This window comes from Cetorhinus maximus, chromosome 19, assembly GCF_964194155.1.
Source record: "Cetorhinus maximus chromosome 19, sCetMax3.hap1.1, whole genome shotgun sequence".
Lineage (NCBI taxonomy): Eukaryota > Metazoa > Chordata > Chondrichthyes > Lamniformes > Cetorhinidae > Cetorhinus > Cetorhinus maximus.
Window position 1 is genome coordinate 29044208 of NC_135897.1, and position 12529 is coordinate 29056736.

Here is a 12529-nt window from a genome sequence, read left to right on the forward strand (position 1 = left end):
GACTCCTTATCCTGAGAATGTGTCCCCCCACTCTCCCCTCCTCACCATGTTCTAGATTCGCCAGCCAAAGGAAACAATCTCTCAGTGTCTCAAAGGGATCACCTCTTATTCTTCTAAACTCCAGAGAGTAGACGCCCAATCTACTCAGTCTCTCATCATAGGACAACCCTCTCATCCCAGGGACCAATCCAGTGAACCTTTGCTGCAGTGCCTCAAATGCAAGCATATCCTTCCTTATATCATTTACAGTATACAGCACACCAGGTGTTGTCTCACCAAAGCCTTGTAAAGTTGTAGCAAGATTTCCTATTCTTGTACCACAATCCCCTTGCACTAAAAGCCAACATGCCATTGGCCTTCCTGTTTGCTTTGCTTGAATGCTAACTTTCTGTGTTAAACATTCTATGAACAAATACACCCAAGTGTCTCTGAATATCAACATTTTGAAGTTTCACGCCTTTTAAAAGATATCCTGCTTTTAAAAACCAGATCGGGCTCAAGTGTGATGCTCCTCCAATTGAATAGCTCACCACTACCTTCAGTCTAGGCTCATGCATTAAAAACAGGCACTCGAGTGAAAAACTTAGAACTATATCCCATCAAGAAGTCAGTGCCTTTGGGGGAAGGATAAAATTGAGCGATTTGTTTTCAAACAGATTGTTTAACAGCGGATGCAGCATTGAAATTGGATTGGTATAACATAAAAACTATTTACTTCTGTAAACTCTCACTCTAGTGATAATGCAACATTATCACGTTAGGATTTAGCCAGTGTTTGTCCCCACGACCAATCCAATCCAGAAAAATTCCACTGAAATAATTGTTTAGTTTAAAATAATTTGTTCACAAAGGAGGGAGGCTAAGTTCTGCTCAAATTCAACTCTTAAATGTTGCGTAAGAAAAAGGCAAATTGGATAACTCTTCTTACAATAATAGTAAAATGTACCTTGATCTTCAGTGAAAAATCCATTCCTCGATTTTTTTGTGGTGATTCTTCGCTCTCCATTGTCGAGGAGGGGCCATATTAATAATTAATCATGTGGTATAACGAGAACCACAAAGATCATTTACACTATCCTCAAAGTTTTGCACTGGAGAGCTCCAGTAGAAGGCACAGAATCGCCACCATTGGCTAGAATAAATAAAAACGATTTTGAATATTTTTGATGCACCGTTGATATTCATGTAATCCAAATACTGAGGGATAGAACAAAGCCTCAGACCATACCAATGCTGCAAGTTGACGTTTTACTGATGGTCAGCTACAAACACAATGTCAACACAGGGTCAGAAGGCCAATAGTTTTCAAACTTTTCCATGTAGCTACGCCATGCAGAACTGACACTTAACATGGCTCAGGAGTACACAAACGGATTGCTTGGATCCTTGATTTCTTCAGAAAAGCAATGTAAGGGTTAAATTGCTATTTTTCCCATTTGTGTCTAAGCAACTGACACATGTGTAAGTCAATTCGAAACACTTTGACATATGGGACGTTGTCATGATTAAAATGAAACGTGATCAACTGCTCACCTCTGCAAGTCTTTCTTTTTCAACAGTATAAAATTACCGGAAAAGCACATGGGGTCAATCAGCATCTGAAAGACAAAGAGCAGTTGATGTGAGGCACCGTGTAACCTTCTTCTGCATTGGAGTTGCTAAATATATGCAAGTTGGTGATATTTTGAGAGAGACGATTCATGGGAATTTGAAACATGGGGCCCAATATTCTGCTCTCGTCAGTGGCGAGCTTGGAGGCAGGCAGAGCATTTACTTAGATGGGATGGCGGCATACCGGAACCCCGCTGCCTTTCTGCATCCAGCAGAATTAAGTCCTGGGCTGCAAGGCTCATGGCTGACCTCTGTTTGAGGCCCTTAAGTGGCCAATTAATGACCACTTAAAGGCTACATCCTGCCACCACTGGGAGTAACCGCGCTCCTGTCGCCATGCGATGTGCATGACAGCTGAACCTGTGTGGGCTGCTTGTCACCAGGGCTGGGGTTTGGAGGGGTGGGGGACAGGGGGATGTCCCTCGATCAAAGGCAATTAGTGCCTTATTGAGGGACTGGACATCAGGAAGTTGGTGGCGGTGGGGGGTGGAGGGGGCGGGGGGCGTTGTCCGCTGACATCCAACCCCAGCCCTTGCTTCTGACCCGCCTGCTCCCCTCTCCATGTGACCCCCCATCTGCAAATCCACTCTTCCCCCCACCCCCCCACTACATTACTTATCTGTAGCCTAGGTCTTCTGCGACCCCGGGACTCCAGTGAGTTGGGAGGGGCAGGGGGGTGGTGGATGTCCTTCCGGCAGCTCCTCAGTGGAGCTGCTGAACGCAAGAGCTTCTCGCTAGGTGGGACTTCTGCCACCAGGGTCTTGGTTCCAGGGGAATCCCTGCCATTGGCCTCGCCACTGCCTGGTATATGGTTTGGCGGACCAGCCCAACAGCGGGCCTCTCGCTGGCTCTCCAGCTGGCAGGCACCACAAGATTCTGCCCACGGTCTTTTTCAGATGCTGACAGGCCTGTCTTTCTTTTCCAGTATTTCCAATATCTTTTTTCAATTTTTCCTCGGGTTTCCAGCATTTTTTTTAATTGCCTGCGAAAAACACTTTCATTAAAATAATAAAACACAATTTAAAAGTCTTACTGACTTTTATTTTTTGAAACCTCAGCCATATTAACATCTGCTAAATTCTGAGAATAGATTGGATCAAGTTGTAAAAAACATTCATTTAAGCAGAAAAACAATGAGTTATCAGGCTGTCTGCAATTATATAATGAGAAACATAGCATTACATTTAGTGCAGCTTTCGGTGAGCAGGCTGAAGTATTAGTACTTCATCACATCAACCAGCAGTTTCCCTGCTAGTTTATATGTTCCTTTCATCCTATGATTAAAGAAAACTCAAGGGCCCAGTTTGGTAAGGAGGAGAATATGGTGCTGCCTTTACAATAGCTGAAAACTCATTACAAGCCGAATTATTCAGATGGCTCCAAATAAATGGAGATAGTACAGCATATTAAAACAGTTTGCTGTCTCAGATTTGTGTCTGGCAATTTTACAGATTCATTTAGCACACATTTTGAACAGTAGTCTCCGGGCTCATTGCCAGAGCTACTTACTGTTTTAGTACACTATAAAACAATAAATTCTGAGTAAAGCAGGATCAAAGCTCCTCTAGAATTTCCAGTTTTGTTCTGAGAAACCCCTGCAGCTAACTTTACACTTCACGCCAAGTCACATCCATTTCAACTGAAGTACTTTCAATTTTCATAATTTTTATGAAATTCCTTGATATGCTGAATTGTAAATTATTTATTTATGGGTGTTGTTCGCAAAGCTATCATTTATTGCCCCATCCCTTAAGAAGATGGTGGTGAGCTCTTGAACTGCTGCAGTCTGTGTGGTGAAGTTGCTTCCATAGTGCTGTTAGGCAGGGAATTTTGTCCCAATAACAATGAAGGAATGGTGATATATTTCCAGGTCAGAATATGTGTGGCTTGGAGGGGAACCTGGAGGTGATGGCATTCCCATGTGCCTGCTGCCCTTCTGGGTGGGAGGTGCTGTTGAAGAAGCCTTGGTGTGTTGCTGCAATGCGTCTTGTAGATAGCACACATGACAGCCATGTTGTGCCATGTGGAAGGTGTGAATGTTTAAGTCAAGCAGGCTGCTTTGTCCTGAATTATGTTGAGCTTCCTGAGTGTTGTTAGAGCTGCTGAGAAGCGTTTCATCACACTTCTTTCTTGTACCTTGTAGAAGATGGAGAGGCTTTGGTGAGTCAGGAGGTGAGTCACTCACTGCAGCCTCTGCCCTGCTCTTGTAGCCACAGTATTTATATGGTTTTATGTCTTGGATAAATGAGTTCACTGGCTAACTGAACTCTAACTGCATGCCTTCCTATGTTCTCATCAATTGCTGCTTGCAATCAATTACAGGAGAGACTGATGTAAGAATGAACAATGATGGTTTATTGAGACATAGGGCAGAGCACTAGATCATACGTGCTCACTCAGAAACCTCCAGATCTAGACTTACAGTTTCCAGTTGCCCACGCAGTACAGTGATTTGTCAGTGCTGACACATGATCAGTACACTTGCATTCACTTAAAGGGACAGGGTACTTCATTTTACCACATCCCTCACACTTTACTTAAAAGTACAGCTAACAAGCTTAAAACACATTAATTATTTACACAATAACTATTCACAGGTCAAGTCTCTTAGGAGGCCCTCTTTGACAGGTTGAGCATCGTGGCCCAACAACCTCGGCTGGTGTTTCTGAGACCTTTTCATGGGCAGTTGCCCATTATGTCCCTCAGTGGATGATTTCACCATCTTCCAGGTGCAGTCACATTCACTCCTGCTGCCCCTCCCCTCCAAGCTGAAACAGATAACGGGCAACAAGCACAAAGCAATACAGTGATGAGCTGCACAATGTGTGAGGGGAAAGAGGAAAAAAAATATTTTTGTTTTCTTCCCGGGGACTGTCAATAATTTCTCTTTTTCTTCCTCCGTGTCCTTTTCTTTGTAGCACTGACCCATATCTCTGTCTTCTCTTTAATTTCACTGTTGGCTGGACTAGACTCAGGCGCGAGCTGAACGTGACTGAGCTCAGTAGTTGGGTTTTCCGGCAGCTCTTCTGAGAATTCAGGGCCTTCTAGCTTTAAAACCTCAGGGCTTTTACGCAGCTGCTGCTTCAGCTCATCAAATTCTTTCCTATTCTCATTAATAGCTTCCTAAAGAATCACATATCATTGTCCCTTCTCAGCTAATTCATTCCTTAACTCGGCTAGAGACAGGCTTAACTCTTCCTTTTCTTCTTCATATCTTTTTCGTGGCGCAAATTGGGAGCCGATTGAATTTTGTAGCGCACAAAAGTCCTTTAATAGATTTTCCATTTCCTTTCGAAGGATGCTGACTTTAGTTTGCACTCTGTCCCAGTGTAACACTTCTACGGGCTTCTCCCGTTGGGTCTTTGCTTACTCATTTTTTCTTGCAACAATACTTCTGGTTTTGAATTGGGAACTTAGCGGGTCTTCAAGGCTTATCTCTCCCAGCCAGTTCCTTCCGAGGAGACTCAGTCCCCTGCTTGACATTACAAATAGGTTAATTTTGCAGACTGTTCCTCATACTGCATCTTGACTTGACATACCCCTTTCACATTTATTTCTTCTCCTGTGCATGTCCTCAGCTTTGCATCCGAAGCTTCTAACTTCAAAGGATGGGTTCCTTTACTCAGATATCTAAATGAATGCTCTCCAATGATGGATAATGATGCTCCCGTATCAACTTCCATCTTAATGTGTTGTCCATTAACTGTAATGACTTCTTGGATTGGCTCGGTTCTACCCACGTTGAGGTTATATAACGAATGGATGTCTGATTCCATTCCTTTTGGCTCTTCCATGAGGCACATTTCACAATTTTTCCTTCTGCCTTTATAGTGTTGTTTTAGCCTTTCTCTATAGTGGTCACCTTATGTGGCCATAGCGGTGGCAGAAAAAGCACTCGACTTGTTTGAGTTGTCGTTCGCTCACTGGAGGCCTGGATGTAGTTCTCTCATTCATTTTGTGGGTTTTCACTGCAGTACCATTGTTTTTCAATGGTTTGGAGCTAGACAGTGTTTCCCTCCTTTCCGCGGAGTCCGAAGTTTTTGCGCCTTTTGTTGCCACATTGTCCTGCTCGACCAGATGGATGGCGCCACTTTGTGTATCTTTTATAACTTCGGAATTTCTAACAGCACTCTCCATCGCGGTAGCTAATTCTAATACCTTATTGAAGTCTAGATTAGGTTCGGCTAGCAAACACCTTTGGATAGTATCATCTCCAATCCCACCTTTCAGCCGGTCTCTTAACACATCACTAATGGACGTTCTGAATTCGCAATGTTCAGTTAATGCCTTTAAAATGGCCACATAGTCAGCTATTGTCTCCTCCGGAAGCCTGTTCCTTGAATTGAACTTGAAGTGTTGCATAGTAACTGAGGGCTTTGGTCTCAGGTGGCTCTGTACAATTTTTATTAACTTGTCGAAAGTCTTCGAGTTGGGGACGCTAGGTGACGTGAGGCTGCGGATCAGACCGTACACTTTGTTCCCACATGAGGACAAAATAATCGCCCTCTTCTCCCCCGCGATGATGGCAGTAAAAAGAGCGCTAGGTGTTCGACATGCTGAGAGCAGTCATGTACAATGGGGTTGAATGGATCGACACACCAAAACTGCGGCATCGTGAACGACAGCAAGGTGACTGCGCTTCCGTTGGACTTCCCAGGTAATGACGAATTTAGGTGTTTGGCTTACTGCAGAGTCACCCTTTCTCTGGGGTCTCTTATAATTTTCTGCCCATAGCCATTTTTCATGTATTTACCCTTTTAAACATATTGTCACTTTTAAAAAAACTCTGTCTCTGCAGCTATCGGCTTTTCTCTGCTGGGTTTTGCGCTCTTTTTGGGGTTTTGGCGGGATCCCCACGATCGCGATTCTGCAGGGTTTTTTAAATGTTAAACTGCAGCATTGCTTTCTGCTCCAATTGCTGTTGCCTATTTTACAAGATAAGTACAGGTGCACTTTCCGATGCTTTGCTCACCAGTCTTGAAATTTATTTTCTCTTGTTCGTTACCCTCGTCGCCCATTTAATGTCTTGGGTAAATGAGTTTGTTGGCCAACCAAACTCTAACTGCTTGCCTTCCTATATTCTCATCAGTTGCTGTTTGCAATCAATAATGGGAAGAGACTGATGTAAGAATAAACAAAGATGGTTTATTGAGACATAGGGCATAGCACCAGATCATACATGTTCACTCAAAACCTCCAGAACTAGACTTACAATTCTCAGTTGCCTGCGCTGTACAGTGATTCGTCAATGCTGTCACGTGATCAACACACTTGCATTCTCTTAAAGGGACAGGGTAGCTCACTTTACCACATATGGCTAGTCCAGTTCGGTTTCTGGTCAATGGTGGCCCCAAGGATGTTGATGGTGGGGACTGACGTTGGAAATGCCATTGATGGCAAGGGGAACTTCTTAGACTTTCTCTTGTTGGAGATGGTCTTTGTCTGCCACTTGTGAGATGCGTCTGTTACTTGCCGCTTATCAGCCCAAGCCTGACTGTCTGGGTCTTTCTGCATGCAGGCAGAATTGCTTCATTATCAGATGAATTGTGAATGAGACTGAATGATGTGCAAGCATCAGCAAACACCCCTACTTCTGACTTAATGTTGGAGGGAAAGTCATTGACAAAGCAGCTGAAGATGTTTGGGCCTAGGACATTAAACTGAGGAGCTCCTGCAGCAATGTACTAGGGCTGAGATGATTGGCCTTCACAATCAACTTCCTATGTGCTAGGTGTGACTCAAACCAGTCATGGTTTCCCCTGATTCCCATCAACTTCAACCTTTACAAGGGCTCCTGATGCCACACTCAGTCAAATGCTGTCCTGATGTCAAAGGCAGTCACTTTACCTCACCTCTGGAATTCAGCTCTTTTGTCCATGTTTGCACTAAGGCTGAAATGAGGTCTGGGGCCTTCAGTTTGCTGATGATTGAGAGTAGCCTGATGGGGCAGTAATTAGCCAGAGTGGATTTTTCCTGCTATTTGTTGTACCTGGGCAATGATGTCAGGGCCTGTAGACGTTGCTGTATTCAGAGTGCTCAAGCAATTCTTGACATCACGTGGGGGGAACTGAAATGGCTGAAGATTGGCATCTGTGAGTCTAGAGATCTCGGAGGGGGAGACTTGAGCTGGATCATTAACTGGGCACGGCTGGTTGAAGGCAAACATTTCAACTTTGTATTTTGTACTTACATGCTAGGCTCTGCTATTGTTGAGGATGGGGATGTTCCTGGAGTCACCTCCTCATGATAGTTGTTTAGTTGTCTGCCACCATTTATGTCTGGATACGGCAGAATTGCATGGCTTTGATCTGATGGACTGAATGATTCTGTGACTCTATGATCCATTGACTGTGGGCTTACATTAATTTAATAATATAATGTCTTATTAAATTCCAGATCTCTGAGGACTCAGTAAGTCATTCTGCTGAGCAGCTGAGGCAGGCAAACCAGGAAAGTTTTCATGTTTGATCCCTGTTCTGCCCTGAGTTAGCCGATCAGAGTGACAGTGGCAGTAGCTATGCTAAAATTGGCCCTGCTCCTGGGATTAGACAAGAAAGTTGGTGAGGTTTGGTACTCCTGATGCTGACCAGTGGCAGTGAAGACAGGATCAGGCTTAACTGTGGTGTTCCACTGCAGCAGAATTGCTACTGGCAGTCATTGTCAAAGAACACCTGAATAATGTCCATTTGGGCAAATAAAGTTCACATATCATCCAGCAAGAAGTAAATGCTTACACTACAGAAGGAAAGAACATTTGCAAAAATATATTGAGGAGTATATGATAAATCTGTAATTATCCAGTGCACACCAAGTAAAATCTGAACGTTCACTCTAGTGCAGTTTTGTAGAGTTGATGCATACCTCGGTATAAGTTCCTGGATAGTGTCAATTTAGAAGAGGAGGTAACATTTGAGAGCAAAATGTGAGTTCACTGGGATGCATGTTCTGCTGATTCCCACACAATGTTACTCAGCTATTAGCAACCCAAGAGTACACTTGTCTGATTTACTAAGGTGGGGTGATCCAGTAAAACAAAAAAATAGTCTCACTGGCCACCGTCTTGTTTTTCTCCATTAATTCTCAGGACATAGGCATCACTGGCAAGGCTGACATTTACAGCCCCTCCCTGGTTGCCCTTGAGAAGGTGGTAGTGGACCTTCTATTGGAACTGCCGCAGTCTGTGTGATGAAGGTGCTCCTACAATGCTGTTGGCTAAGAAGTTCCATGATTATGACTCAGTGAAAATAATGAATCTCAACAAATCAGGGGCAATTTACTTTGATTTTTTTCTGGCTTTAAAGAATTGCCCCTCACAAGTGGACAATGTCACACCTCTTCAATCCAATATAAAAACATATTAAAATGTTTTAGTGGTAGAACAGTTAAATCAGTGTACTACAGTATTGCATAATAATATGTAAGTTTTGATTATTGCTTCTTTATTAATAGAGATACTGTTTAAAAAAAAACTCACAAAATATGCATTGTGTGATGTCCTTAATGTTGTTGATTGGCTACAGGGCTCAACAAAGATATGCCCAGTTATAGGAATTTTAAACTATGAGGGAGATTTAAAGAGGTTGGGTTTGTTTTCTTTAACTCACTTCATGTTTTCAAAATTATGAAAGGATCCAATTAAATAGGTCACTAAGGTGAAGACTGCAGACAACAGGAGGAAAGATTCAAACTGAGTAATAAGAAGGGAAACTGGACTGAATGTTTTCGCCCATGGAATAGAATTTTGAAATAAGTTACCAGGGATGGTCATTGAAGGGAAGAATTAAAATAAGCTCATTTTGAGGGAGAGATTAATGGAGATGATGAGAAAGTGGAGCTGGTTTGTGGAAAAGGAATATGCTCATAGTCTTTCCTGTTTCTAACAATCCTTACATAATATACAGGATTTATAATTTTCCTACATTTGGTAAATGGGATGTTATTAATCCCAGATTGTACATGGAAATGAGCCATCAATTTGCACTCAACATCACAAGAGGCAATTAAACACATTTTTATTACGTTTTTCCACAGTATACACAGGTGTTAAAATATAGGTTAACATGGACTGTACAAAGAGGAACGTGCTCTCTTTGATCCTGGCTACTGTGGCTCTATCCGTCTTGTTCTTACCTGGTGAGTGGGATTATTTTAAACGCTTTTAATATTTAATGAGATTTTCTATTTTCTTATTGCATTTATGGTGATTAAATGCTACACATCTGCACCACATCTGGCTGAATGTCCAAACTGTTCCAATTTCAAAGCCAACTGATGAATATTTAATCAGCAAATTTAATGGCAATACACTTGTATGTAAAATTATATTGACTTGCAAATATAATAGATGATTAATATACAGACTTTCAACAGTCAGTTTACTTCTGTACGCTACGAGGCTATTTGTTGAAAATGCATTCTAATCTATGCAATAAAGTCACCCCTGAAATAAAGTCTGCTATTTGTTCTTGGACTTGCCCTCAGCTTTGACTTAAAGTGCTGATTCTAATCTCACAAGAATGCTTTTTTTAGATATCAGCTATTTTTTATGGGGTTCCCTGTCCAATACACACTTAAACCAGACTTACTGCAATTGTGGTTATTAAAATTGTACTCATTTAGCTAAAGTAGTAAACTTTTTGACAGGTTAAAATGCCCCTGAATATCGTAAGCTTGTTTTTCACATTTAATATTTGATATAAATAAAGTTTTCTGTTTCATGGCATGATGCAGCACAGAAAGATGCCATTAACCCATTTTCCCTGTATTGGCTATTTGAATGAGGCCCCAATTGGCCCCACTACCCACTATTTTTTCCTTACAGCCCTGCAAATTTTCCCTTTTCATGTATATATCCAATTGAATTTTAAAAGTTACTCATGATTCTGCTTACATTGCTCTTTCAAGTAGTGGATTCCTGATCATCATAACCCACTGTGTGTAAAAAAATCTTCTCACTTTCTCTCTGGTTCTTTTTGACAATTACCTTAAATCTGTGTCCTCTGGTTACCCGTACTCCTGCCAGAGGTATTTTTGCAGGAACTGTTAGAACTGCCAAATCAAAACCTACGATGTTGCAGTTTTCAGACTCAGTGAATTTATTTAAACTTTTTGCAAATATAAAAACAAATGAACTCGGCTCATTGAACAGATTAATTTTCCCCTTCAATTACACCCCCACTCCATGTCATGCATCAGTCCTTGGCTGGGCAAAGATAAATGACTGGTTTTAGGCTTCCACAAGAGCTGATCATTGGCTGGCTACAAGGAAATTATCATGAAAAGTATTGGTTTATTTACCTTCTGATACTTTCCTTCTTTCTTTTCTTTAGAAATGACTCATGACAGCACTTTAGTACCTTTCTATGTCAGCCCAGTTAGCTTAAGAACTCATTGTGAAAAATCACGTTGGGAGAATACATCCATGTTCCTATCAGACTCAATTGTACACCACACCACCTGGGGACCTAAAATGAAGTATTTTCAACGTTTATGTGGAATGCTTTCTGTATATCATGTGAAGTTAACATTTTAGGAACAAAAATGTGATGAAAACAATAGAGGAATATAACAAAGGTTCTTTGTTCCATAGTTCACCGAATTCAATGAATGCCTTTTTTTTTAAAGAGGGGACAAACTTGGTAATACAAATCACATAGCAATGACTCCCTGTTTACTTGGTCCTTGGTTTTGCTCCCATTTTGATTCACCAGTCAATAAAAATAAGCCTTTGATAATCACAGCATGTCCCATCCTGAAAAATTGAATTCTGTAAATTATTCATAAAATAATGGAAATAAAAATATTCTAGAATATAATTTGTAGTTTATCAATTACCAAACTGTTGCAATGAAGTATTGTAATACTAGCCCTCTGTGATGTTATCTATCTTCAAGTCACTAGTCATGATGCCTGATCTATGCAGCTGCCACTTTAATGTCCTCATTACGTAACATGGGGGGGACAATAAAACATGTAAACATTATATATGAATGTAAACAAATCCCTTGGAATATGTTAAAGGGTGAACTGTAATTCAATATCAATGGGGAGAATTTTTCCTATGGCGGGTGGGCTGGGCAGGAGTGGGTGGGGGTGGGCGCGGAGCCGATCGCCACCTGTGATCAGCTGCACGCCGCCATTTTAGGCAAGTAGGCCAATTAAGGCCCACCCAGTGTAACGCTGGCCAGTGGTGCTCAGTGCTACCTGTGCGGGCGGGGGGAGGAAGGAGAGTCGAGGCCTGAGCTCTTTCGCACCTCAGGGAAATTGAAAAAAACAATCAAAAACTTTAATAAATGATACTAAAATTTGTTTAAACATGTCCCCTTATGTGACAGTGTCACATGAGTTGTGACATGTTTGTAAAGGTGGGGAAATTATTTTATTAATTTTATGAAAGCTTCAGGAAACCTCACCCCACCTGTGGATGAGGTTTCCTGAAAAACGCGAAGGCCGCTTGGGCTTTTTGGCTGCCTGCCAGCCTTAAGGTTGGACGGGCAGCGTTCTTAACAAGTTTAATTATATTTTTAATGGCCTTAATAGGCCGTTGACATTTTGGCGGGCGCGCAGCCGACTCCGGCATGCACCCGCCGAATGAAATATCACGATGATGCGCGATGATGTTGGGACGCACACCCGATGTCATCCCGCGTCATTTTATGCGTGGGTGTGTCGGGCCCGACCCCACACGCCGACCGGAAGATTCAGCCCAGGGTTCAGTGACCTTGACAAGCCAGTAACTATGATACTAAATAAACTCCTTAACTAAATTCAACCTTTAAAACAAACTCCCAATGATCTTTTTTTATTATTCATTCTTGGAAATGTAGACATCGTTAACAATGCCAGCATTTATTGCCCATCCCTAGTTGCCCTTGAGAATTGCCGTTTTGAATTGCTGCGGTATGTCTGGTACTCCCCC

The 12529-nt window shown here is 42.0% G+C and overlaps 1 protein-coding gene across 1 annotated transcript in view; it reads left to right on the forward strand.

Annotated features, from left to right (window-relative positions):
• LOC144694066 (uncharacterized) overlaps positions 1-12529 on the forward strand; it is a 37550-nt gene that overhangs the window by 5148 nt on the left and 19873 nt on the right. Inside the window, exon 2 of the mRNA XM_078564427.1 lies at positions 9643-9744. Coding sequence (XP_078420553.1) covers positions 9672-9744 — 73 coding nt within the window. The 5' untranslated portion in view covers positions 9643-9671. The remainder of the gene's footprint in view (positions 1-9642; positions 9745-12529) is intronic.